Source organism: Lipotes vexillifer, unplaced genomic scaffold (genome assembly GCF_000442215.2).
Source record: "Lipotes vexillifer unplaced genomic scaffold, Lipotes_vexillifer_v1.1 scaffold756, whole genome shotgun sequence".
NCBI classification, from domain to species: Eukaryota; Metazoa; Chordata; class Mammalia; order Artiodactyla; family Lipotidae; genus Lipotes; species Lipotes vexillifer.
Genome location: NW_006773042.1, coordinates 1,403,174 through 1,430,096, shown reverse-complemented (window position 1 = coordinate 1,430,096; position 26,923 = coordinate 1,403,174). Strand labels below are relative to the sequence as shown.

General features: G+C 35.6%; 1 protein-coding gene across 1 annotated transcript in view; it reads left to right on the top strand.

The window, feature by feature from the left end:
* TRMT11 (tRNA methyltransferase 11) overlaps positions 1-26,923 on the top strand; it is a 64,230-nt gene that overhangs the window by 26,355 nt on the left and 10,952 nt on the right. Inside the window, exons 8-12 of the mRNA XM_007447969.1 lie at positions 4,072-4,152; positions 7,393-7,557; positions 8,896-8,968; positions 9,113-9,244; positions 16,681-16,801. Coding sequence (XP_007448031.1) covers positions 4,072-4,152; positions 7,393-7,557; positions 8,896-8,968; positions 9,113-9,244; positions 16,681-16,801 — 572 coding nt within the window. The remainder of the gene's footprint in view (positions 1-4,071; positions 4,153-7,392; positions 7,558-8,895; positions 8,969-9,112; positions 9,245-16,680; positions 16,802-26,923) is intronic.

The window sequence follows — 26,923 nt, the reverse complement described above, 5'->3', positions numbered from 1 at the left end:
CCTTAGGGTGGGTAGCATATCTTGGTCATTTGACTGTTTATACTGTATAGGACAATTAATGGAAAATTAATTGCAATATGTAGGACAGTTAATGGAAAATTGCAAGAGGAAGATCTTTGCAAAGATGCTGCTAAAATACATTTCATAATTTGTGTTTGTTGTTTAAGCATAGCTTTAAGACTTTAGCTAGTTTTTGGTGCTTTTGTTTTATAACTGGTAATGGCTAATAATTGAGAATAGGCACAGTTCTTAAGCAGTTTGTCCTCTTTACTGGACCTTTTGTCTCTTTGATGGGTAGTACCTTCTGAAGGATTGGAGAAATAAGTAGCCTTGTGCCCTCCTCCATGGTCGTAGTTTTTCATAAGTGTTGGATGATATTCTTTTCCTTTTTCCTTTTTTAGTATTTTTGTTTTAATTCAAATGTATGATATCCCTTTTCCATTCTAAAGGTACAAAATTAATGTTTATTAGTGTCCTGAAAGCTTTACCCACAGACTACTTATGGCTTGTGGTATTCTCAAGGTTATAGAGTAGGTTAGAAAGCTTCTGGGAAGTTGAAAGGAGAGATATAATCTTTTCCTCCCTGAATACCTTTCCTTTTTCTTTTAGACAGTCTGTTCTCTTGTCTAGAATGACATTATGAGCTACAGAAACACACTTTCATTTCCATTTTAGCAAATACATTGATTCTCATTATAGTAAGATTTATTTTAAGTTGTACATCTCCATTTTCTCAAGGGGGAAGATATATATCATGGGTCAGCTGTCAGTAATTAGGAAGTACTGCTATTCTAATATGAACATTGCTAAAGGAATGATCAGCATGCGTAAGTTGAAAACCTATAATGGCACAGGCCTGCCTGTGATGTGATACAAGACTCGTGAATTGTATACAACTCTTATTAACTGAGTGTGCAGCCTTACTTAATTTAATTTGTTTAATAACAAATTTTACTTTTGTGTATCTAATTAGTAGGCTAATGAATATTTACTTCAATTGCTGCTGACCCTAAAGGAAGTTATATAGTATAGCGTACCATAAGAGCAAAGAGAGTGCGTTTTAAATCCTTACTCTGTCAGTTACTATATGACTTTGAGCAAGATGCTTTACTTGTCTGGGCCTCAATTCCATCATTTGTGAAATGGTAATAAGTAATATATTGTGAGGTTAAATGAGGTAATATATGTATATGAAATTCTTAGAAAATTGTATGATGGATGGAAGACAGTCAACCATACTGTTGATCATTTTTTAATTATTTTGTTAAGCACTTAGATACCTTTTTGGTGAAAGATGTTAGATATAGCTAATATTGAATGGTGATGATGAACAATTTGGCCATGAATTCATTTTCTAGTTCCTTCTTTGGCTGATTTCCAAGATATTCATAATTTGCAACTATTGGCAAATTATGGCAGCAGGCAAGGTAATTGAGGGTTAAAATTGTAAACTTCTAATTCTTTGTTCATAATGAAAATAATTGGCACAAGTGTGTGCCGATGTCTGTAGGTGCAGTGATGTAGCTCTGCAGCCCTAGCTCTGATTGCTTTTCCCTTTCCCCTCTCTCAAATGAGTCCACTCCTTTAGTAGTTGAGAATATACCCAGGAGACTATTGTGTACTCCTTGCCTATTCTACCTTCAAATGGCTCATAGGTTTAAGGAAAGGAGTAAAACTTTGAAATTTTGTCATTGCAGATGATAGACATGGGAGCAAGGTGTTGAGAAGCCCACTGTCTACCTCTGAGAGGAGACTATGAGGAGGAAAAGAGAAAGTTAGCAGAGAGATAATGGATCTCTGTAGGTCTTTGTGAGAATCTCTGCTTCCCATTTTATCCACAACTCTTTGTAGACCCCTTTTCCTGAGTCTCATAGTTTGGTAGAATTTCTGTTTTCTGGCAATATCCTTTTGCTTAAGCTGCTAGTTTAATTTATGGGTTGTTTTTGTTTGTTTGTTTTTGTTAAGGATTACATAGGGGACATAATATTACAATTTTTCTTCCTTTTCTTTTGGCAAAACCAAAGCCCAGTTCTCATTTTCACATTTTTATAAGGCTTTCCACTTAAATCTCTACAGATGAAACTCATAAATTTGTTTCTATATCATAAAAGTTCAGTTATTGTGTCCTTTTACCTGTAAGATATTACCCTAACCTTAAACTGGTTACTATTTAGGTAATAAGACATTAAAATACTGATTTGCTAGTCTAGATCACATATGTGGTATTTCTACACTTGATAGCTAATAAGAAATTGGGTGAGTCATGTTATCTGCCCCCTCAACACTTCACCCCCTCCTTTTTTATCACCCCTTCTTCCACCAAAAAGCTTCCAAGGAAACTCCAACTGAGGTATGACTAAATGTGAAAATGCTTCAATTTAATTGAAAAAAATAACTAGATGATTAACAGTGATTACCCAGTGACCAGTTCAGAGAAGCTAATTTATAGTGATTTTATTTGAAACTTGAAAAGCTTTTAAAGGGCACAAAGTTAACTAATAGATGTAGTCTAACAGATTATTCATCTCCTTTCAGCAGTGTACTCTAAATTGGGTCTTCTCAAAACTCACTCTAACCAAATGGATAAGGTTCTGTTTAAGGAACACAGGAAAGCTTTTCTGTTCCCCTTGACAACTAGTTCTTCTAGGTGAGTATCTGCCTTAATTGGCAGAATTGTAGTAATTCCTCTAATATGGGTGAAGTGATTTTTGTATTTCAGGTCATTACTAAATATAGTACCTTTCCTAAATATGGACTGTTCCATTTATAGGCTAAGAATTATGAGGTCTTACTTAACCTTACCTCCTCAAACAAATGCTTTTTGTAGTTAGTATGAGAGAACCTAGGTTTTGGTTTCTGCTGTACTTTTAGTCTTCCATTTCTCTTATTCATGGCTCCATTAGGTAGTAGTTATAATATTTTTCATTGAGCAAAGTATTTTTAAGTACATGTTACCAAACTGTGTTTTAAATGGCTATGGAAGGAACACAATTTATAGACCTTGACCCTCTGGAGGCACTACCCATCTTAATTTTAGAGATTACATTTCAGAAGGATATAATGGAAAGAGCCCTAGTTATTTCCCATATCCAAGTTTGTGCATAGGCTAAGAATATTTTTCTGTATATTTCTGATTTCAGTTTGGCTTACAGATAGTTCTGCAGTATAGCTATTAGGACCTACCCAAGTACTAAGAACATTTTTAATTTGGATAATTAAAAAAGTGAAGTTCATTGAAAAGAACAATTATTAAGATATTTAACTTTGTGAATGTGAATTTTTATTCTTAAACAATTTTAAAATATACCTTTTAGTTTAAAGGATTTCATTAATTTTTAATCTTTATAAGGATGTTCCTTCATATGTGAACTGGTCACACCTACCAAATTACTTAGTCTAGTCAAATTGTGTTAGGACATCTGTTCTTCCTTTGTTCACAGCACTAAGTAAACAGAAAATTCATTGTATTAACTATTTTTGTGTATGTCTGGTAACAGCTATTCAGAAATTTGTATCTACAGTTTAAAATCAGATAATTACCTCACTGATAATAGGAGTAACTATTTCTTGTCCTCATATTTTAATTTTTGTAAGAATTAATCTCTTATATATTAATTATGCCCTCTTTAAGTTATTTGAAACTCTGACTTGAGTGAGAATTAAGCCCAATTGTCAGACTTATTTATTGCCAGCTCTTTGTGTAGCAGCCTTGTATGTTCATTGTAAGAAAGGAGCAAGATGCTTTTGTATAGACTTCTCAAAATAAGATGAAAATGTTTAAATACACATTATTTTGACCAAAAAAAGGATAATTTTCCCAAAGTAGTGCTGTTTAAAGTAATAATGCCAGGGCATATATTAATTCCCTGCTTTGTGACCAGTGTGATGAGCACAGCTTAGGGGTTTGTTTTTTTCAGTTCTGAAGCCTGCTAAATATGGCCAGAACCAATGTCATTCTAGGGAACTCTGCCTACAGCTGGTTTGTAAGAATTTGGGTCAGATTAAATAGGGGAAGAAATAAGAGTCTGGGACTTTCTGGTTAACAGATCACAATTGTGTGATTTTTTTCAGGTGGCCTTCTGATAGCATCTGCTCATTTTGGTGCATATGTATATGGGACAGACATAGACTACAACACCGTTCATGGCTTGGGTGAGTAGTGTTCTAGACAGTGTTACAGTCTTTGCTCTTGTACCAAATGTGCCTGTAAGATACTTAGTTATATATGGCATTATACATCTATTTTTAATGTTAAAGGGTTGTGATATAGTTTTAGTTATTCTTACAACAATAAGACTTCATTGGGTATCTGCTTTTTATGAAGTGATCCAGTTGTGAGCAAAATGATCCCCGGGGAAACACAAAGATGAGTAGGAAAAATCCCTCCTCTCAGAGCTATTTTTGGTCTTAGATTTTTAAAAAGTAGGCAATCAATAAGGTTGTAAAACTTTCGGGTTAGGAAGGAAGTGGGAGAGGGACTAGTCATTTTTAATTAGCATATTCATGTTAGTAAAACATAGAGTTTCTACTTAACAATTATCACTGTTCTTTTATTTAGCAGTCATATGTGTATACGCTAATTAATTTCTAGTCCTTGAGTACCATACATGTTTTTAATTTCATAACTGACCAAAACATCTTTGAGACAGTTAAGGTGACAGTAATAGTAAAGATTCTGCATTAGACTGAGAGTAGTTTGAGATAAGCATCTGCTTGCTTTTGAGGCAATTTTGGAAAATACTTTAAAATCTAGAAGCTTTGCTAATGAAGTGTGATTGGATGAAATTGAATCAAACTGAAAATATTTCTTCATAGCTGAATAGTATTAAAAATGTAAAGTTTCTTTGATTTTGAAATTGTATTTATGCTGGTATTTCATTGTTGTAACTAGAATCAGATGCTTTTCCTCTTACCCAGTGTAAATTATTATATAGGTGAACATTTATTAGACTTTATTTTCTTTTGCTTAAGTAATTTGATATATTGTATTTGATGAACTGTCTTTTTTCCTACCTTGCTATAAGGAATTGAGTACTATAAGGAGAATGAGTAACATTTTGTAAAGTTCACCTAAATGGCTAACCAGAAAAAGATAGTCTTTGTCTGCAGTATGTTAGAGTAAACAAAGTGCTAAGAAGAATTATTCCTGTTTGCTTTTAGTAGAAGCAGTATGTTTGCTTTAAGGATATTGTCCTATATAATTCATTTGAATTTTTATTTATTAGAGTTATGTTTAAAAGTTATGTGATAACCTTTCAGTCTACTTGGGTAGAATTCTGACTGAGGTAGAGTTTCCTCAGAGCTTATCCAAGATGCTGTTAGATATGCCCTCTGTTTCCTATGCTTCTAATCTCTTACTATACTCTCAAATACTTCCAAGTTTCTTCTATTTTAAAAATACAGAACTTTTTCTATCAATCCTATAGGGACCCTCCTAGCTACTACTTTGTTTTCCTTTTCGTTTTACCAAAGTGTTTCTTTTTCTTTTTTTTAAGAGATTGAGTTTTTTAAATTAATTAATTAATTAATTTATTTATTAATTTATTTATTTATGGCTGTTAGGTCTTCGTTGCTGTGCGCAGGCTTTCTGTAGATGTGGCGAGCAGGGGCTACTCTTTGGTATGGTGAGCGGGCTTCTCATTGCAGTGGCTTCTCTGTGGCGGAGCATGGCCTCTAGGTGCGTGGGCTTCACTAGTTGTGGCGTGTGGGCTCCATAGTTGTGGCTCACAGGCTCTAGAGCACAGGCTCAGTAGTTGTGGTTCACGGGCTTAGTTGCTCCCCGGCATGTGGGATCTTCCCAGACCAGGGCTCAAACCCATGTCCCCTGCATTGGCAGGCGGATTCTTAATCACTGCACCATCAGGGAAGTCCCCGGGACAAAGTGCTTCTTTCATTTTTTAAAAAATTTATTTATTTATTTATTTATTTTTAGCTGTGTTGGGTCTTCGTTCCTGCATGTAGGCTTTCTCTCTAGCTGTGGTGAGCGGGGGCTCCTCCCTGTTGCAGTGCGTGGGCTTCTCACTGTAGTGGCTTCTCTTGTTGCGGAGCACAGGCTCTAGGCGCGAGGGTTTCAGTAGTTGTGACTCGCAGGATCTAGAGCGCAGGCTCAGTAGTTGTGGCACATGGGCTTAGTTTCTCCACAGCATGTGGGATCTTCCTGGACCAGGGCTCAAACCGTGTCCCTTGCATTGGCAGGCGGATTCTTAACCACTGTGCCACCAGGGAAGTCCCCCAAAGTGCTTCTTAAAAAGACTAGTTTATTTGCTATTCCTCTTCTTCATCTCTAACTGCCTTCTGCCTGTTATTTTTCAGCTTGCATGCCTACTGAAAAATCTTACTAAGGCCACAGATCTACAATATTTGGCAGTGTTGACCTTCATAAAGCATCCCTTGGTTTCCTAGACAGTGGCTTCATTGGGTGGTACTTTGATTTCTTTGTTTCGATCTCAGTCTCCTGAAGGCCCTGCAGTTTTCTTCAATGTCTGTTTATATGTTGCTTTTCTCCAGGCATCTCTCGTTGACCCCTTTTATCACACTACATATTGTGCAGAGTCATGTCATTCTTCTTCTTTTGCTTTTTAAGTTTTGTTTTTATTGTGAAGTAGATCATAATACAGAAGAGTTTATTAAAATAACAAGAGTAATTATCGAACACTTATGTAATTGCCACCTAGGTTAATCAGAAATATCATTCATTCTTACAGATTTAACTTAAGTTTATATACTGACATCTCTCAAGTATATGTATTCTGGCCTCTAACTACCTGCTGAATCTCTCTCTCTGAAGCTTCTGTAGGTACCTCAAGGTGTATCAAGATTGATGTATCTCAAATGAATCTCATCTTTTGTCCTAGATTTTCTTTTCCTCTTGGTTTCTCGGATCTTAATTGATGGTATCATCACCCACTCATGTCTCCTAAACTAAAACTTTTGAACTTCTTCCTTGAGTCCCCCACTTTAACTCTTCATCTCTTGTGTTCTCGTTTTACCTCCTCTGTCCATGGTCACAGCTCCTGCATTTCCCAAGTTAGCTCTCTTCATTTCTGTTCCATCTATCTAATTCATCAGTATTTCTATACTGCTAGAGGAAAGGGACCATGTTCTGTCTAACTCTGTATCTTTATTAGTATGCTTTGAATGCATTAATTATTGAATGAGTGTTTTAAGGCAGTTTTATGTGAAAGGATAGTTAGACATCAGTACAGTTTACTTTTTGAAATATTTTTTACAATAAGTTAAAATAAAAATGTTCCTTGTATAAATAAGATTTGAAATGAAAGCAAGTTTTATTTGATTAAATATAGGTTTAGATAAGTTAAACGTTACTTTTAGCTAAATGACGAGGTAAGAATGTTGTTTGTTAGTTCTGTCTTCCTTTTTCTTTCCCTTCAGGAAAGGCTAGTAGGAAAAACCAGAAATGGAGAGGACCAGATGAAAACATTAGGGCAAATCTTCGTCAGTATGGTTTAGAGAAGTATTACCTTGATGTCCTGGTTTCAGATGCATCTAAACCTTCTTGGAGGAAGGGCACATACTTTGATGCAGTCATCACTGATCGTAAGTTTATTTTTATACAAAAGTAGGAGTAGGATTAGGTTCCTAAAGTCATTTACATTTAAAGTACAAAATTGATCATTACAAGAAAAAAAGCCAACTTGTATTCGTATTCCCCTCACCCCTGACTTCTTCACATAGTGAGAAGGAAAAAATTATGAATGTAGGGCAGGACACCAGTTTAACTAAGTGGTTTTGATTTTTTAAACTATATGTATTAACTTGTCATCCCTTTTTCTCTTCGGCTTATTTTTTAAGACATAAATTTGTTTTTATATTTGTTTTATATTTGACCGTAATTGGTTATTAGTGTAGCAACTGGAGCCAAAATGTCTTTTGCAATTATGGTATCAGATTTGAAGAAGAAAGTTTCAGATATCTCCCATTTCTCTCTGTGTAAGCTTTTATGGTTTTTTTTTTGTTGTTGTGCCTGTTGTAACTGGCATCTCCTTTATAGAATTAAAAGAAATTTGGGTGTGACCCACTGTGCTTGTGAACCCACTGAGCTTCAAGAATGTGCATGAGAACTTGTTTTCTCATGCCATGTGAGTTCTTGGGCTTTTCAGGCATCCTATCTAAGAATAAATCTACCTTTTCTATAGTATTTGGCAGTAAATCTATATTATATAGTGGCATACAGTATCTCAACCCTTCCATCTCAGATCTTTTCAGTTCTTTGGTAACTTAGATATTTTCAAATCTAACAAAAGAAAAATTAGCAAGTATGAATATCAGTATGAATATACTTTTGAAAATTGAGTGACTTTTTATTAATAATCTACTTTATTATTTGCTCTCACTCTCTATGTGTATTTATAAAAATACGTAATTTTTTTCCTGATCAACTGAGAGTAAGTTGTATACATCATGGCCCTTCACCCACCCCCATACTTCAGTGTATATTTCCTAAGAATAGGGATAGTCTCTTAGATAGCCGAAGTACAGTTACCAGTTTCAGTGAATCGCTAATTCTTTAATCTGTAGCTTCTCATCCAGTTTTGTCAATTGACCCAGTAATATCCTTTATAGCATGTTTTTCCCTGAAGTGCAGTATCTAGCCTAGTGTCAGGTATTGCCTTTAGTAGTCATATCTTTTAGCCCTCCTTTAGTTTGTAACATTTTCACAACCTTTCTCATTTTGAAGAATACAGTCACCTGTTTGCCTGCCCTCCCAGTGTTTTAAATAGAATGTCCCTCTTGTTATGCATTCTCAGCTGGAATATTGCATAGGTGATGTGTCCTTCTCAGGGTGTCACATCTGGAGGCACATGATGTCCGTCTGCTTTGCAGTGGTGATTAGGTGACTTTTGACTATCCGTGTTACCTCTGTTTTCTGTCTAGCTCCATATGGTATTAGAGAGTCTACAAGAAGAACAGGTTCACAGAAGGAAATACCAAAGGGGATAGAAAAATGGTAAGTAAAAGTTAAATATGGTATGTTACTACTTTGGGAAGAAGCATGTTGCTTTTTTTTAATTAACTTAGTTTAATAGTCTTAAAGTTTTTCACTGGTTTTTAAGTTTTTCACTGATTTTGAAATTTCGTTTTCTTTGTCTAGTCCAGAAACCCACGTTCCTGTTTCCTTGAGTTATCATCTGAGTGATATGTTTTTTGACCTGTTAAACTTTGCTGCTGAAACCCTCGTATTAGGTGGAAGACTAGTCTATTGGTTACCAGTGTACACACCAGAGTATGTAATATTAAATACTTTTTTAATTATTTAAAATATTAAATAATTTTACTTTTTCTTATGGTGTTTGTATATCTAGCATACTTTTTTTTCCCTGTCTCTAATCATATTCAGGGTAAATGTGTTTAATGTGTATGATGGCCTTCATTTACCAACACGCTGCATAAAACAGGCCCCTTCTTCTTATTGATTGAATTGCTTTGAACTTTTTATTTTACATCAGGGGTTGGCAAACCACAGCCTGTGAGCCTGATATGGTTTTCAGCCTGTTTTTGTAAGGCACTTGAGCTAAGACTGGCTTTTACCTATTTAAAGGGTTATTAGAAAAGAAAAAAACAACAAAGAAGAATATGTGTCAGAAACACATGTGGTCCACAAAGGCTAAAATATTTACTATCTGGCCTGTAAGAGCAAAAGTTTGCCCCTGTTGTATATCATACTTAGCTCAGCGCCTGTGTGTTCAATAGCTCTTTGGCCAGGCCATAAACTTAGATAAATTTTAACAACTTAGCTGAGTGATTCATCTATCTACTGCTAGTTAGCTTGAATATATATTGGCTCTTATGATCACCATAAGTGCAGTAAAATCTTTTTTAAAAGCTAAGACCAAACAAACTAAGAGCTATGCATATATTTAAAGCCCTGATTATGTTCAACATTATTGGTTTGGGTTTTATTATTCAGTAGTTATTAATTATAAACAGAGCTGTGTACACCAACAATGAAAGACAAGATGTGTTGACAAAACAGGATCTTTAGATTTGAAAGGCAGTGTCAAGCTGAAAATTTGGCTGTTTGTTCAATATGCTATAGATATCTTTTTTAGAAATTATTTTAACTTCTATATTTACGTAATTGTACAAAAAGCATTTAGACCAGTGTTTTCTTGTTTGTCTTTTCATAATGGTTGATGGTCCCTCAGCTGTTGGAAGCTATGCTTTTTTGTTGTTTCTTTTATAAATGTTTCATTGGGAGCTACCATGACCTAACTTTATTTTTTTATTTTAAAATAAATTTATTTATTTATTTATTTATTGGCTGCATTGGGTCTTTGTTGCTGTGCACGGGCGTCCTCTAGTTGAGGCGAGCAGGGGCTACTCTCTTCGTTGCAGTGCACGGGCTCTAGGCACACAGGCTTCAGTAGTTGTGGCTCACGGGCTCTAGAGCACAGGCTCAGTGGTTGTGGCCCAGGGGCTTAGTTACTCCATGGCATGTGGGATCTTCCTGGACTGGGGCTTGAACCTGTGTTCCCTGCATCGGCAGGTGGATTCTTAACCACTGCACCCTCAGGGAAGCCGTGACCTAACTTTAGTTTTGCATCTTGTTTATCAGCTAATAAGACTGTACACATTCATACCCATACCCCTTAACACAGCGCTTATGTTCTGTTAAGAAATTAATTATTTCTTAATTTTGGAAGTAAGAGAAATTAATTCCAAGGAGTGAAATGACTTGTCTAAAGTTAAAAGCCAGCTAGTTTATTGTTTTCGTTATTCCTAGTGCTGTTCACATAATTCAACATCTTGCCAAGATCTCAGGTGTCTGGTATGTGAAGTGATAGATGGTGTTTTATTAATATTTTCAGAGAAAAAAATATATTTTCAGAGAAGAGCATATTTGTTTATTTTTATTCAAAAGTGGTTTCTGCCTTAGACAAGCTGAACTCCAGCAGCAAACTAACTTGTCTTTTTCTTTTAATTCAAGTTTTCAGAACTGGAATTTTAAAAAATTTATTTGAAATAAATTTCAAATTTACAGAAAAGTTTCAAATGCAAAAAACTCCCATCTCTCCCCCATCCAAATTTTCCAACTATTAACATACACCTCCTCTACCCCCGCTTTCCTTACCCATTACATTAATCACATGCCCATTATCATTAATCATTTTTGGAACTATTTGAGAAGTTGCAGATATGATGCCCCATGACCCCTGCGTATTTCATTGCATTTCTCAGAAGCAAGAGCATTGTTGTCAAGTCACCATCAACCCCTGAAGTCTGGAAGTCAGCATTGATAGTGCTGCTCTCCAGATCATGGACCCCAGTCAGATATTACTGATTGCAGTCTCTTCTGGGAAAATGTACTGCATTGTCCCATCATGTCATTCTCCTCCAGTCTGGAATATTTCCTCAATCTTTCCTTATCTTTTGTGTCCTTAACAGTTTTATAGAGTACAGGGCTTATATTGTGAAGGTTGACCCCTAACCCGGTCCATCTGATGTTTCTTCCTTGACCAGACTCAGGCAATGCTCTTGGTAGAAATACCACAAAAATGATACTGTGCTCTTAGTGCACTGCATTATGGGGCACACAGAGCCAACCTCTACTGGAGGTCTTAAACTTGATCATCTGGTCATGTTGTTCTCTGTCAGGTTTCTCCGCTGTGAGTTATCATGTTCTTCTCGATTAGTATTTCCCAGGGGGAGGTATCACAAGATTACACCAATATCTTGTTCTTCATCAGGTGACTACTCACATTGACAGTTCTATTGTTGACAACCACCATAATGGTGACTTTTCTATTCCATCATTCCTTCTGCATTTTAAGTTGGCATTTGACTATAAGGATTAGTTTTCCCTTCCCTCCCATTAATTTATTAATTTATACTGGTATGGAGTCATAGATTCCTATATTATTCATTGGGTTATAATTTATTACTATCATTATTTTGTTGTTCAAATTGTCCCAGATCTATGATCAGCAGGAGTCCCTCTGAGGTGGCTCCTCTGTCCTTTTGAAATATCCTCATTAGTTTTTGTGTGTTTCTTATATTCTGGCATTTCTGACTTTCCACTATTTTATAGTTTATTATTTAATTATAATTGAAATTAAATGTGGTTATGAATATCTTCTGTAATTCTTTTATTTCTTTTTTATAAAAAGTCAAACTGGAGGCACTTTCAACTATTTTAGTATTTCTGAAGACCTTAAGCCACTGGGTATTTCTTCAGTGACTTCTCTTTTAATAATTTTCGACAAGGGGAAATTTCCAAGTCCATATAACCAAAGGGATTCTTTAGAAGTAAAAAAAGGAGGCATGTTTTTGTCACTTTTTTTTTTTTTTTTTCAACCTTAGATGTTTTATCAAAGGACAAATTTCATCCAGGCTAGGACACACATGGAAAGACTACTATGGCATTTACTTCCCTGACTTATTTGTCAGGTCTTCTGATGTTCATAACTAGACTTCTGTTGTGCCTTCTCCTCCCCTTAACTCAAAGTGATCTTATTAATGAACTTAGTTTGTCTTGAGTTTATATTAGGGAATAAACTATTTTCACTTTTGCAGTAAACATAATCCGAAGTATTTACTCTTTTTAAAATAACACAGTATTAGATGAACTTAAAACTAAAGTCATCTGTAAAAGTTTGAAATAATGTTCTTGCTTCTGAATTAAACAATTTAGAATTCGTTTGGTTATGTTGTATTGCATATATAGCTTTTTATTAAACTAAGAATAAAGAATTCATTTTAAAATTGTACCTTAGCACAGCTTAATTTGAAAACTTTTGTATTTTTGGCATAGTGAATGTAGGCTTTTAGTCCTACTATTGAATTAATTTACTCAGCCAAATCCTGTTATAAGACTGAAGTTTAAAAATAAGACTTGCACATTATAATCAAGTTAAGGTATTATTCATTAAACCCAGAACATTTTATTTTTTGTAAACCCAAGACATTTTGAAATGTATAAGACAATAAAAACAAAATACTACCTAACAGCTTAGTTATTTGTGAAGAATTGTCAGAACTGATGATTGAAAAAGGATTTTCTCACTATTTAGTAATTTAAATTGTAGTGAAGAAACTGCTACTCAACAAACTTCTGTTTCCTCTAGTCCAGATTCTCCCCATTCTAATATATTGTATTTTTGGCCAGCATCAAGACACTCTGTATAGGTTATGTCCTTCAACCTTTATTTATTCTGTACCCATTGCTTGATATACTGTTTCTTCTTTCCTCAGCTGTAAAATTCTAGTCATCTTTCAAGGCCTGGCTTAATTGTTACCACCTCTGTGACACTTTCTGAAACCTAAGCAGAATTCATCAATCCTTCATATGTGCTCTCCTAGTAGTTTACTCTTATTACTCATAGAGACTTACCACATAAAATTATTCTTGACTTTTGGTATTTGTGAATTTATTATTCGCAATTTCAACTATTTTCAAATGACCCTGAAGGTCTGTGTAACATTCATTTGGGCAGGGCATACATTCAACTCGTGTATTTGATATTGTAGGAGTTGCTAAGGTGTTGAGTGAGTGTAGCTTTTTGCCCAAGTTCCACATATCCCTATGTGTTGTTTTCTAATTGTCATTTAGACACAGTTAATGCTCTTGAAGTGATTAGAAACTGTGTTTCTTTGTGAAGGATGTCCTTTACTAGAAATCCAACTGCTAGTGCTTGTGATAAAAATGATGACAAAGTGAAGAAGTCTAATAAAGTACTCCAAGTAAGATCTGGAGATAAATTTTAATTGTGATAAAATGAATTTTGTGGTGGCTCAGAGCCACACAAAACAGAACAGAACATGTTGTTTTTCATCTTTCATACAGGAAACAGAGAAAAGTGATTCTTTTAAATTGTTTTCAGTAAGTGCTCCAATCAGCACAAAATCCATCTCTCAAATGGGAAGTGAAACTCTAATGACATTTGGAAGTAGTTAGCTTGAGTCATGAAGATTCACAGGAAAATAAATGGCTGTCAAAATTGATTGATGGAAAAGCTAGGGACCTATACACCTTTTTTTTTTTTCTCTTTTAAAAAAGGTTGAAATATAATTTGTATACCATGAAAGTCACCCTTTTAAAGTGTACAACTCCATGGTTTTTAGTATAACCTCAAAGTTATGCAGCCATCCCCACTGTCTAATTCTAGAACATTTTTAAAAATAAATTTATTTTATTTATTTATTTTTGGCTGCGTCGGGTCTTCATTGCTGCACGTGGACTTTCTCTAGTTGCAACGAGTGGGGGCTACTCTTCGTTGCGGTGCATGGGCTTCTTTGTTGCAGAGCATGGGCTCTAGGCGTGCGGGCTTCAGTAGTTGTGGTGCGCGGGCTCAGTAGTCGTGGCTCGTGGGCTCTAGAGTGCAGGCTCAGTAATTGTGGCGCATGGGCTTAGTTGCTCCGTGGCATGTGGGATCTTCCCGGACTAGGGCTTGAACCTGTGTCCCCTGCATTGGCAGGTGGATTCGTAACCACTGCGCCATCAGGGAAGCCCTCTAGAACTTTTTTATTATCCCAAAAAGAAACCCTGTATGCATAAGCAGTCACTACTGCTCTTGTCCCTAGCAACCACTTACCTATCTCTGTGGATTTACCTATTCTGGCTGATTTAGATTTTAAATAGATGCTTAGATTATAGGCGAATAGTACTAAAAACAGGGAATTAAGATAAGATACCATACTATCCTAAGAGTCTAGGCATAGTACAGATTTATAGCTTCTACTTAACAGATTGCAAACAGTCCATTAGTATGAAATATGTTAGTAAATATATAGTAAATAATTTTTCACTGCCGTTTTTTATTTTTTAGTGTGATATTTTGGGAGTACACTGTTAAATTGATTGGCTCATTCATATAATAGAGTAGTGGTTAAAAACAAGTTTGTTAATGATAATGATGACCTAAATGATGTCCTTTCATGCTTAAACTCAAAGATCAAGTAAAAAAATAATCTAGAACATGTAAATGTTTTTCTGCTGTTAAGCCAAATGCCAATGACTTAGTTTCACCAGTTTAGCATTATTCATGTCATAGATATTAATTAAAATTGTATTTGTTTTGTGCTTTGATTTAATTTATAAATTTGTTTTGGGTTTTATAATTATATAAATTATATAAGCATGAGGAATTTATCTTTGTATACATTTAAGAAACATTTTAATAAAAATACCTTGTCAATAAAAGGTATATAAATAAAATTTAATAAAAATACCTTTTCTTTTGCCAAGAAATAAGATTTTTTTCCTTTAAAAAAGGGTACATTACTAAATTTGACAATTTCAGACATTTCTAAACCCTGATGTTTGCAAGCCTAAGGTCAAAACTATATCTTCTCTTTGTTACCATTACTTAAGTCTGTCAGCTATGGTGTAGAATGCATTGTGTGAAGACTCCAAATTTGACATCAACTTAATGTTACAGGAGCACAACATTTCTGACTGTATAGTGAGCATTAGAGAATTATTAGGTGAGATGAAATCTGAAATGGCCATTATTTGTTGGAAAGCCCTAAGGAGGGAGGCCGAGAATGATTTCAAGAGAATTCCTTCTACTGATAATGAAGTGAAGTGCATTATGAATGTTGCTTGGTAAGTGGGTGATGAAAGTTTTGAGCATGTGGTCAAGGTAATGAGGAAGAGCTTGTTGAAGGTCACAGGGACCTAGAGAAATCAGTGAACGAGTGGTGGGGAAGACAGTGTTGATGCATTAGAATTGGCTGGTCGGATGGTGGTCCTTTACAGGAAGCGCTGATCAGCACCTTTCCTATTTTGGATCAGAGCTTTAAGATTTCCCATATAAGAAATGTTTGCAGGCTGTTTATCTAGAAACATATGAAGGTTTGCAAAGGAAAAATAAAAACTGGCAATCACAGTGTTCTTAAAGGTGCCCCTACCTAGTGAGCCCTCTCTCCTGCTGTTCTTCTGAATTCTGCTCCATAACTGTTTCCCCCACATTTGGTACCTGTTTCTTCTACCAAGATTAGTGCCAACAACCTGTCAGACATGAAGTTCTGAACTACTGCACCCTGACTGTCCTGCTTTCTAGGTGTCGTCATCTTCATTCACTAAGTACATGTGCTGTACAGCAGCAAGCACCACTGCTCTTTATCATAACTTTGGTTTTATTTCATGGCAGAGGATTGATGTCATCTGTAGTGTTTAGTTTAGTGGTAGTTTATCTGAATAATCTTATATAACAAGGTTAATAGAGGTCTCAAGATGTCATAAAAAATTTTGCAGGGACATTTCATTTTAAAGGGGTATATGCTGTAGTGGACTTTACTTTGGGAATTTATAAACATCCCCAGTTGAATCAGTCCCTCATGAATGTTAGCGGGTTGTTATGGAATGTATTTCTGTCTGTCTTACGTGCTCTCATGGGATCCTTTAGGGTAGAATTGTCATCTTGTATTTTTGTGGTTTAAATGCTTGGCATTCTTCAATAAAACATACCTGTGTTCTCTCTCATCCTCATTATACAGGTAAAAAAATTAAACTACTTTCTTTGGATGTGGTTATGTTAAATACTTTGCTTTTTATAAATGCAGATTGTTTATGGATTATATGGACAATTAGCGTATGTGAAATAAAATGGTACAGCATGTAGTGGGAGGACGTCCCATACCACAGTGGATAACCCCCATGATGATCCTTTGCGGGGTGCACACGTGAGTGTCCCTAACAGTCAGCTGCTCTTTCTTCAGATACACTGAAGAGATGGTACCCTGGCACCCTTGCTTGAAACTCATCAGCAACTGTGAGCAGAAGCTTTCCGGTCGCACATCAAGGCGCTTGATAACGATGGAAAAGGTGAAGGGATTTGAGGTAAGTTATCCTAGTGTTTTTCAGATAAATTCTGGAAGAATTAAAAGTAGATTTTTCTAGTTTTCCTCTAATGAAGTTTGGAAATGTTAGTCCTTGATTTTTTTTTAAATTATTGACAAGTTCAGGAAGAGGTAAAAGTTGAGCAGGTTTGTGGCCTTTGGTGGAGGTCAGAGGGTAGGAGTAGAATATAGAAGTTGAAGACTAGAAATAAAAGTTGACCTTTACTTTTCAGGCTTATTTGACATTCTTGGGCTAACTCAGTTATAAAACAGAGCACTCTTAATTAAACAACCATTGTCGGGCTTCCCTGGTGGCGCAGTGGTTGAGAGTCCGCCTGCCAATGCAGGGGACGCGGGTTCGTGCCCCGGTCCGGGAAGATCCCACATGCCGTGGAGCGCCTGGGCCCGTGAGCCATGGCCGATGGGCCTCTGCATCCGGAGCCTGTGCCCCGCAACGGGAGAGGCCACAGTGGTAAGAAGCCCGAGTACTGCAAAAAAAAAACCAAAAAAACAAAAAAAACCCACCATTGTCTAATTAGCAATGTACTAGTTACCGTTTCTCCCCAAAAGCAGAACCTACTTGATTGCAGACTATACTGAAGAGAAAATGTCACTTTGTATAAAGGAGAAAGTAATTTGCCGCCATCTGTTAGGGTCCAACACATGTTCTCTCTCTCTTTTTCTTTCACTTTCTCCCCCACACATAATTCATTTAAGCTTGAGAAGAAAGAACAAAACACCTGTTACTTCATATCCAGATCAGAATTGATATGAATAATACCTCATACTGGAGCTTAATTAAATCTACAGAATGCTTGTTGGGCTGTACTTATCTTGATTGACAACGAAAGCTCTTCCAGGGGCTTCCCTGGTGGTGCAGTGGTTGAGAGTCCGCCTGCTGATGCAGGGGACACGGGTTCGTGCCCCGGTCCAGGAAGATCCCACATGCCGCAGAGCGGCTGGGCCCGTGAGCCATGGCTGCTGAGCCTGTGCGTCCGGAGCCTGTGCTCCTCAACGGGAGAGGCCACAACAGCTAGAGGCCTGCGTACCGCAAAAAAAAAACAAAAACAAAAACAAAAAAAGCTCTTCCATATTCACTAGAAATTTGAGTAAGCCCCATCTTTGTTTTGGATTTGTAGGGCAAGCGGAAAAGAACAGGGTGTTACTGCCTGAGGATTTTGTCTTACTCATCCTTACTCTGCATTTGATATTTTTCATCTACTTCACAGCTTATGGGTTCTTTCACAGTAATAAAAACTAATGTTTGTACAGTCCCTTTTGCATATATTATTTTACATATTTCTTGTTTTTGTCCTTTTAATTCCCATTTCCTGTCTGTCTCTAATTTAGACCCTTATTACCATATAACTGGTTTATGCTGATAATCTCCTAAATTACTTTTCTCCTTCCATTTTGCACACCTCTGGTTCTTACATGTTAAATAAATCTTCCTAAAACACTGCATTCATTAAGTCACTTCTTGATGCAAAAATTTTCGTGACTCATTTTTATAACAGAGTAAGGTTCAGAATCTTCAATGTGACAAAATTTCCTCAATAATTGGGCTCCAGTATCAGGGCATTTCTGAAGGCTAAGCTATGTGTATATATACATATACGTATGTGTGTGTGTGTGGGTGTGTATAAAGTTGATTGGTGTCCACTCTTACGTATATGTGTATGTATGTGTGTACACACATACATACCTATGTAAAGGTATATGTGATGTAATTAAAATGAATGTCTGATAGTCATTTTAAACAAATACTAGAAGTTTATATGCAAATAACAGATATTCTTGGAGTGGCATCTTGTACTCAATATACTTATGTCATAATTATTCAGCATGTTCTTAAAACTTTTAGATTTACATTTAAAGAAGAAATATATTAAACAGTTATTTTACTTTATAGTGCACCTTGCTTTTCTTCAAATTATGTTCCTGGACTTCGCTGCTCACATTTTATACCAGACAGATCACTTAATGTTTTTTGGAAGTCAAATCTCATTCCAAGGATGACAGTTTACCATTAAACGTTTAAAACATAAGCAGTTTTCAGAAATTCCAAAAGAGGAGTTTTCAAATTGTTTGACACAGTGACACAGCCTTCCAAAGTGATCATTTTAAATGGCCACCATTTATTTGGATATGCAGTAAGCCCTCCCTCTCCGAGGGTTCCACATCCACAGATTCAGCCAAACTGCTCATCCTAAATGTGGTACACAATCCACAGTTGGTTGAAACTGAGCGTGCGGAACCCGTGGATGCCGAGACCCGACTCTCAGACTTGAGCGTCTGACAATTTTGGTATCCACAGTGGGTCCTGGAACCAATCTCCTGTGGATGCCAGGGAGAACTGTACCATAGAAGCCCTCTTAACTAACCTCATTTCAAACTCAGTTGATTAACCAGTATTGGCTATTCCTGCTCTAAAACACAATGCATGATGCCTAGAATAGGTCAGATACTTTGAGCTAGTGAGTTGCTTGGTCTCTACTATATCTGTACACTTCTGTACTTACAGATGAATTGTCTATTGTGAGTCACTTGTGTTTTTCCTGTGAGCTGTTTATGCCAGTTATATTTGCTATGTCATTTATATAATCTAAATACTAGTTAGACCAGTGAAATAATGTGAATGGACGAATAAAGTCATTTCTGTAGAAACAAATATGAATGCTTTAGAAAGATAGGACAAAGTGAATTGCTGAAAAATTTAGAGTCTTGTATTGGAAATGGTTGAGATAACTATAACAGGTTGGAAAAAAGTTACTGCAATCCAGGTTTCTGTACTGAGGCTGCTTTGTAAGAGTCTAAGTTCTTGCTTCATTTTACAGAAGCCAAAACTGGACATCTTTGCAGGTCTTAATTCTGTATCAAAAGATTGATAACGTGGCATGTGGAATCTTAGTTCCCCGACCAGGGATTGAACCCACGCCCCCTGCAGTGGAAGCGTAGTCTTAACCACTGGACCACCAGGGAAGTCCCTGAATATACAGTTTTTTAAGTTGAAATAAGATGTTTAATATATTAACAAAGCATTTTAATTTTTTCCTGCTTTTACTGACTTTTTAAATTAACTGTAGTCTACTCAGCCTGCCATAACAGAATACTGCAGACAGAGTGGCTTAAATAAAAGAACTTGGTTTTCTCACAGTTCTGGAGGCTAGAAGTCCAAAGCCAGCAGGTGTGGTTTCTGATGAGACCTCTCTTCCTAGCTTGTAGACAGCCGCCTTCTCTTTGTGTCCTCTGTACATACACACTGCTGATGTTTCTTCCTCTTATAAGGACATCGGTGCTATTGGATTGCCACCCCACAGTGATGGCCTCATTTAACTTCATTCACCTCCTTTAAGGTCCTATGTCCAAGTACAGAAATATTGGGGGTTAGGACTTCAACATACGAATTTTGAGGCACACAATTCAGTCCATAACACTGATCATTAGTATCTGTCACATTGAATAAAAGCCTTCTGTTGTATGTTAGAGTATGCTTTTTTCATACTCCCCCAGTCACTTCTCATATCTTTTATATTTTGAGGGAAGTAGTAAGACATTTGATAATTCAGATAGTAACATTACAGCTCTTAGAAATCACAGCATTTAATGTACTTATTTGAGTTAGTAATAATAAGAATAATAACTAACATTTATGTGCCAGCCACATGAGTAATACGTATAAAAAACAAATATTACCTATAGATTTTGTTGTTTTAGTCTTGAAATGAGAAAGTAAAGTGAGTGACATTAGCATTCTTAATGAGGTATAATTGACATATTTCTCATCTGTGCATCATGGTTCAATGTTTGTATGCACTATGAAATGATCACCACAGCAAGTCTAGTTAACATCCATCACCATACATAGTTACAGATTTTCTTTTCTCATGATGAGGACTTTCAAGATCTACTCTCTTAGCAACTTTCAGATACGCAATGCACTATTATTAACTAGTTACCATGCTGTACGTTACATACTCATGGCTTATTTATTTTATAGTTGGAAGTTTGTACTTTTTGATCTCCTCCAAGTGTCTCCCACCTCTAACCCCCTGACAACTATCAGTCTGTTCTCTGTCTTAATAAGCTTCGTTTTTTTGTTTGTTTTGTTTTTTAGAATCTGCATATAAGTGAGATCATATGGTGTTTGTCTTTTTCTGTCTTATTTCACTTTGCTTAATGCCCTCAGGGTCCATCCATGTTGTTGCAAATGGAAAGGTTTCACTCTTTTTTTATGGCTGAGGAGTATTCTATTATACATATCACATCTGCTTTATCCATTCATCCATCAATGAACATAACAACTTGCTCCCATATCTTGGCTGTTGTAAATAATGCTGCACTGAATGTGGGGGAGTATGTATCTTTTCAGATTAGGGTTTTCGTTTTCATAAGGTAAATGCCCAGAAGTGGAATTGCTGGGTCATATGTTAGTTCTGTTTTTAATTCCAGGGGTCTTCATATTGTTTTCCATCGTGGCTGCACCAATTTACCTTCCTTCCAAAAATGCACAAAGGTTCCCTTTCCTTTTTATCCTCACAAACATTTGTTATTTCCTTTGGATAACAGCCATTTTAATAGGTGTGAGATGATATCTCATTGTGGTTTTGATTTGCATTTCCGTGATTAGTGATGTTGAGCACCTTTTCAAGTGCCTGTTGACCATCTGTATGTTGTCTTTGGAAAAATGTCTATTCAGATCCTCTGCCCATTTTTTTATTTTAATTTTTTGCTTTTGAGTTATATGAGTTCTTTGTATATTTTGGATATTAACCCTTATCAGATGCATGATTTGCAAATGTTTTCTCCCATTTGGTAGGTTGCCTTTTCATTTTGTTGATCATTTTCTTTGCTGTGCAGAGAACTTTCAGTTTGATGTAGTCTCACTTGTTTTTTTTGCTTTCGTTGCCTTATTTTTAAAGTCATATCCAAAAGATCATCACCAAGATCGATGTCAAGAAACCACCTGTGTTTTCTTCAAGTCTCTAATCCATTTTAGTTAATTTCTGTGTATGATGTAAGAGGATAGAGTTTCATTCTTTTGCATGTGGCTGTCCAGTCTTCCCAGCACTCTTTATTGAAGAGACTATCTTTTCCCCGTTGTATATTCTTGGCTCTTTAGTCATACATTAATTAATTGAACATAAAAGTGTGGAGTTACTTCTGGGTTCTCTATTCTCTTCCATTGATCTATGTGTCTGTTTTTATGCTAAAACCATACTGCTATAATTGATATAGCTTTGTAATATAGTTTGAAATCAAGAAGCATAATACCTCCAGCTTTGTTCTTCTTTCTCAAGATTGCTTCAGCTATTTGGGCTTTTTTACAGTTCCATACAAATTTTTATCATAAGTGGATGTTGAATTTTGTCAGATGCTTTCTCTGCATCTATTGAGATGATCATTCTTTTTTTTTTTTTTTTTTTTTGCGGTACGCGGGCCTCACTGTTGTGGCCTCTCCCATTGCAGAGCACAGGCTCTGGACGCGCAGGCTTAGTGGCCATGGCTCACGAGCCCAGCTGCTCCGCGGCATGTGGGATCTTCCCGGACCGGGGCACGAACCCGTGTCCCCTGCATCGGCAGTCGGACTCTCAACCACTGCGCCACCAGGGAAGCCCTATTCTTCCTTTTTTTAATGTGGTGTATCACGTTTTATTGACTTGTATTGAACTCTTCTGGCATCCCTGGAATAAATTCCACTTGATCATGGTGTATGATTCTTTTAATGTATCATTGAGTTTGGTTTGCTAATATTTTGTTGAGGAGTTGTATATCTATATTCATCAAGGATATTAGTCTGTAATTTCTTTTCTTGTGGTATCCTTGTCTGGTTTTGGGTAATGCTGGCCTCGTAGAATGAGTTTGGAAGTGTTCCCTCTTCCTGTATATTTTGGAAGAGTTTGAAAAAGATGGTATTAATTCTTCTGTGAATGTTTTGTAGAATTCACAAATGAAGACATCTGGTCCTCTGCTTTTGTTTGTTGGGAAGTTTTTGATTACTGATTCAATTTCTATTAGCAATTGGTCTATTCAGATTTTCTGTTTCTTCATGACCCAATCTTAGAAGGTTGTGTGTTTCTAGGAATTTCTTCTAGGTTGTGTAATTTGTTGGCATATAAGTGTTGATAGTGGTCTCTTATGATCCTTTGTATTTCTGTGGTATCAGTTTAAATTTTCTTCTTTCAGTTCTGATTTTACTTATTTGAGTCTTTTTTTTTTTCAAGTGAGTCTAGCTAAAGGCTTGTCAGCTCTATTTATCTTTTCAGAGACCCAGCTCTTAGTTTCATTCATCTTTTCTATTATGTTTTTAGTCTCTATTTCACTTATTTCTTCTCTGATCTTTATTTCCTTCCTTCTATTGTGAGTTTTGTTTGTTCTTCTTTTTCTAGTTTTTTGAGGTGTAAAGTTAGGTTGTTTATTTAATGTTTATTTTAATGCATTAAAAATACAAATATTACCTATAAATTTTGCAGTTTTAAGTCTTGATATTAGAAGGTACAGTGAATGACATCAGCAATCTTTATTTTGTGGCCTCCATAAAAAGTACTTGCACCATATGATGATTATGAGGGCTTGAAGCACTGTTCCAAAGAATTGGAAGGAGAAAAATCTAGAGAAAAGGCTTTAATAATTAATGGAGCCCCATAATAAACCAGTCATTTCTGTTTTAGTGACAAAATTAAGACCCATTGTGGACAATTTCACATTTGCTTTTCCCTGAGTTTAATTTGTTTAAGAAAGTCTAGTATAATTTTTTTGGTAGATTTATAATATTTCCCTAAGCAAATTTGATACACAGAAGAAGAAATAGAGAATGATCTAAGAATGCTTCTGAGAATGCTTCTTTCTATCTAAAAATGATAAATAAGGTCACTCACCTTAGATATTTTTAAACCTATAAAGGCAGTGTTAATTTTTGTTCAGTTGCTTTTTATCATTTTACTTTTGTCCTTTCAAATTAATTTATAAAACAAGGCAAGCCTTTTGCTCAAGTAATTTTTTGAAATGGCCTTCACTTTATAAGATCAAATTTAATCAGTGAGTTTTAACTTGTATGGAGTTTATTATAACTGAAATTACTTTGTCATGTTAAATTAGTCATGTTTGGCTTTTAATTAATTACTTCATTTCTACCTTCCGTTTGTATGGAGAGGAGTGTATATAATTGCAGCAAGATCCCAGTCCTTTATAATGAAAGTGATGACATAAAATTGTCAAACAGTTCTCATGCACATCTAACAAATTATTCTCGACCTTGTTCAGTGTTGTTGATTTTGGCAGTGGGAGACTATTAATTTTAGATTTTTACACTTTTGTATACTGTGTCTCTTCATTTTTGATTTGTTACTTGTTAGGCTTAACTTCAGTATAACTTTTGACCCACTTGATGTGTTGTTATAAAGTGTTCTCCCTCCCCCCCCTTTTAAAATGTAAAACATAAGTTATAAATGTAAAAAAATCTAAAGAATATAGATATTTCATAAAACTTTGTATCTTTACATTATTGGCTATAGTTTTCAGACTTACTGAACATTAGTAGTAAAGGAGAAAGTTCTTGCTAACCATGTTAAAATTATGAAGATGCCTGATTAAGAAAAGCTAGTTTTCTGTCATTATTCCCTGTTGATGTAGTCTGAAAGCTAAGTGAATGACAAATAACACTGTTTTAATGCTTTATTTTTTACAGCGGTTTCACATCCATTTGACCTTATTATTTTGCCCCTGTTAGAGATGAGGAAGTGGCCAAGGCCTAGCCCAGTCCACTTAAATAGGAAGTGGCCAATTTGAGACCAAAACTCCTCTTTGTCCCTAAAATTCTCTCTCCTTTTTTCTAGATCATGTTGCCTCTTCACCAAAACGCAATTCTACCTTTAGAATATGCCAAGATTAAAAGGCAAATGTTCTTCAGTAGCATGTTACAAGTTTCTTTTAAAGCCAGTTTTTTCTCATCACTCATGGGACCATGGCAGAATGATTTGTTTTTACTAGAACTTATTTTTCCTGTTGATGCAACATGTAGTCAATGCTGCTATATATAGTTGTGGTCACAGTGGTTACTCCTATAAAACATTTTTCTCATATAAAATTCATAGGAGAAAAATGCTGATCTCTAGAGTTGTCCAGAACAGTTCAGAAATCAAGTGCAGTAGTTTGTCTTCAGTGAAGTACCCAAAATAATACTCTCTCAGTGTTTTATACCAATATACTTGGGTAGAGAAATGACTACCCAAAGCAGCCATTTTCAAGACTTCCTTGAAATTCTTTTTTAAACATTCATGCAACTTTTATACGCTATAGTACTTGGTTAAATATAAGAAAATTATCTTAAATTGTCATTGCACTAAATGGGCCATCATGTGCCCTATTTGTTTTGTGGCTTATTTACTTGACATCCTGCCTTACGCTGCTGGTGGTTTGAGAAGTACTGAAGTATAGATAAATTTAATTTTAGATACCATATGGACATTAATTTAGACTAAAGTTATAATATTGTGTAAATCAGTTGTTATTTTTTTTTATAGCTAGCCAGTATAGTTCACATGATTTAAAGTAGAGAATATTGGGAGGTCATAGTAGCAGGTGATGAAAGTTAATGTAATTTTTTATTTTGGACCAAATGAGAGTCCAGTAACATGAAGCCTATGAATGCTTCATTAATCAGAATGGAAGGTGGCCAAAACTGAAAGACTTGACTAAAGGACTGAAAGATTTTAAAGCTGTGGAGGGAGAAAAGAACCATTAACATTATAACAACAACAGTGTTTTAAATAAGAGAGAGAAGAGAAACTGAGGTCACTTGTTTGAGAAAATGACTTATGAATGGCTCAAAGTGGAAGAAATTAGTCTTTGTATAAGTAGTTTCCATATTAGAATGATAGTAGTGTTGCTAATCACAAACTATGGTGTTTTGCTGACATAATGCTTGTGCCTGTTTCCATTATGCATTATCCTTTCCCAGGATCTATGTTGTCAATTTTTTTTCCTTTGGCAGCCATTTGAGTTAAAGGTGGTCTCTTCCTGTTGACCTTTCTTTCTGAAATACTTTGTTTTTTGCCTGTCTCTTGCCAGGATGGTTGGGTATTTTCCTTTTGATTAGGGCTATGAAAGATTAGAGATGAGGTATGAATTACTTCAATCTTATAACATGCCTGGTGGGAAATAGATGCTACTTCATTTATCAGTGAGAAAAATAAGACAGGGTGACACTAAATCAGAACATGATAGTTGGATATGAACTGAGTCTAGGTCATAGTACAATACAGTATTCATTACCATCAAAATGTGTGTCTGTGTGTGTGTCTCTGTGTGTGTGTGAGAGAGAGGGCAAGGGAAAGAGATGGAGAAAGAGAGACTCTTTTAAATTATTTTGCATTAGAAATCAGAAGGAAGCTATTTGCATTATTTATAAATTATATTTCAACTTGAGATATTTAAAAAAGGCTTATAAAAACAGAAAGAAGCCTGATGCTACATATCATATTGTATTAATTCAGTTTTAAGGATCATGCCATCTACTTAGTTCTGAATGAATCACTTTTGCTGTTAATGGTACTTTTCCTTGAATTTAAATTTTAGAGAGTCATCACTTGACTTTTTCTTTTATACTTCTGCAACTAAATGACTTTGCCAAACTGGATTTTTTGTTAAATTAATGCTATCATAATAGTTTTAAATTACTATTTCTGGTAAACCAAGAAAAAGCAAAAGTCTATCCCCTACTAGCTCCAAGAAGGAGTCATTTAAGATACCTGGATCCTTGTACTTACGATGCTATTTGGATATGGCTCTTTTATTTGCAGGAAAAAGCAGTTGTTCTCTGAAGGCAGAGAGAGCATCCATCTTAATGTTCCAGCTCTAATGCTCATATTTTCAAACCATGGCAGTAAAGCAGTCTTTAACTGCTGTTACAGAATCTTAGGCAGACGTCAGCTGCAAAATATAAAGTATGATCTAGGAGTCCAAGGCATGAATGGTTTAGGGAAATGGGAAGTTTATGTTCATAGCATAATCCTCTGGAGCTTTTTTTTATAATTCTCAAATGACACATTTTCTATTTTTTGTATTTTTATTTATTTATCAAATGGTTATTTAATTTAGAACTATATTTCTAGTGTTTTTCAAA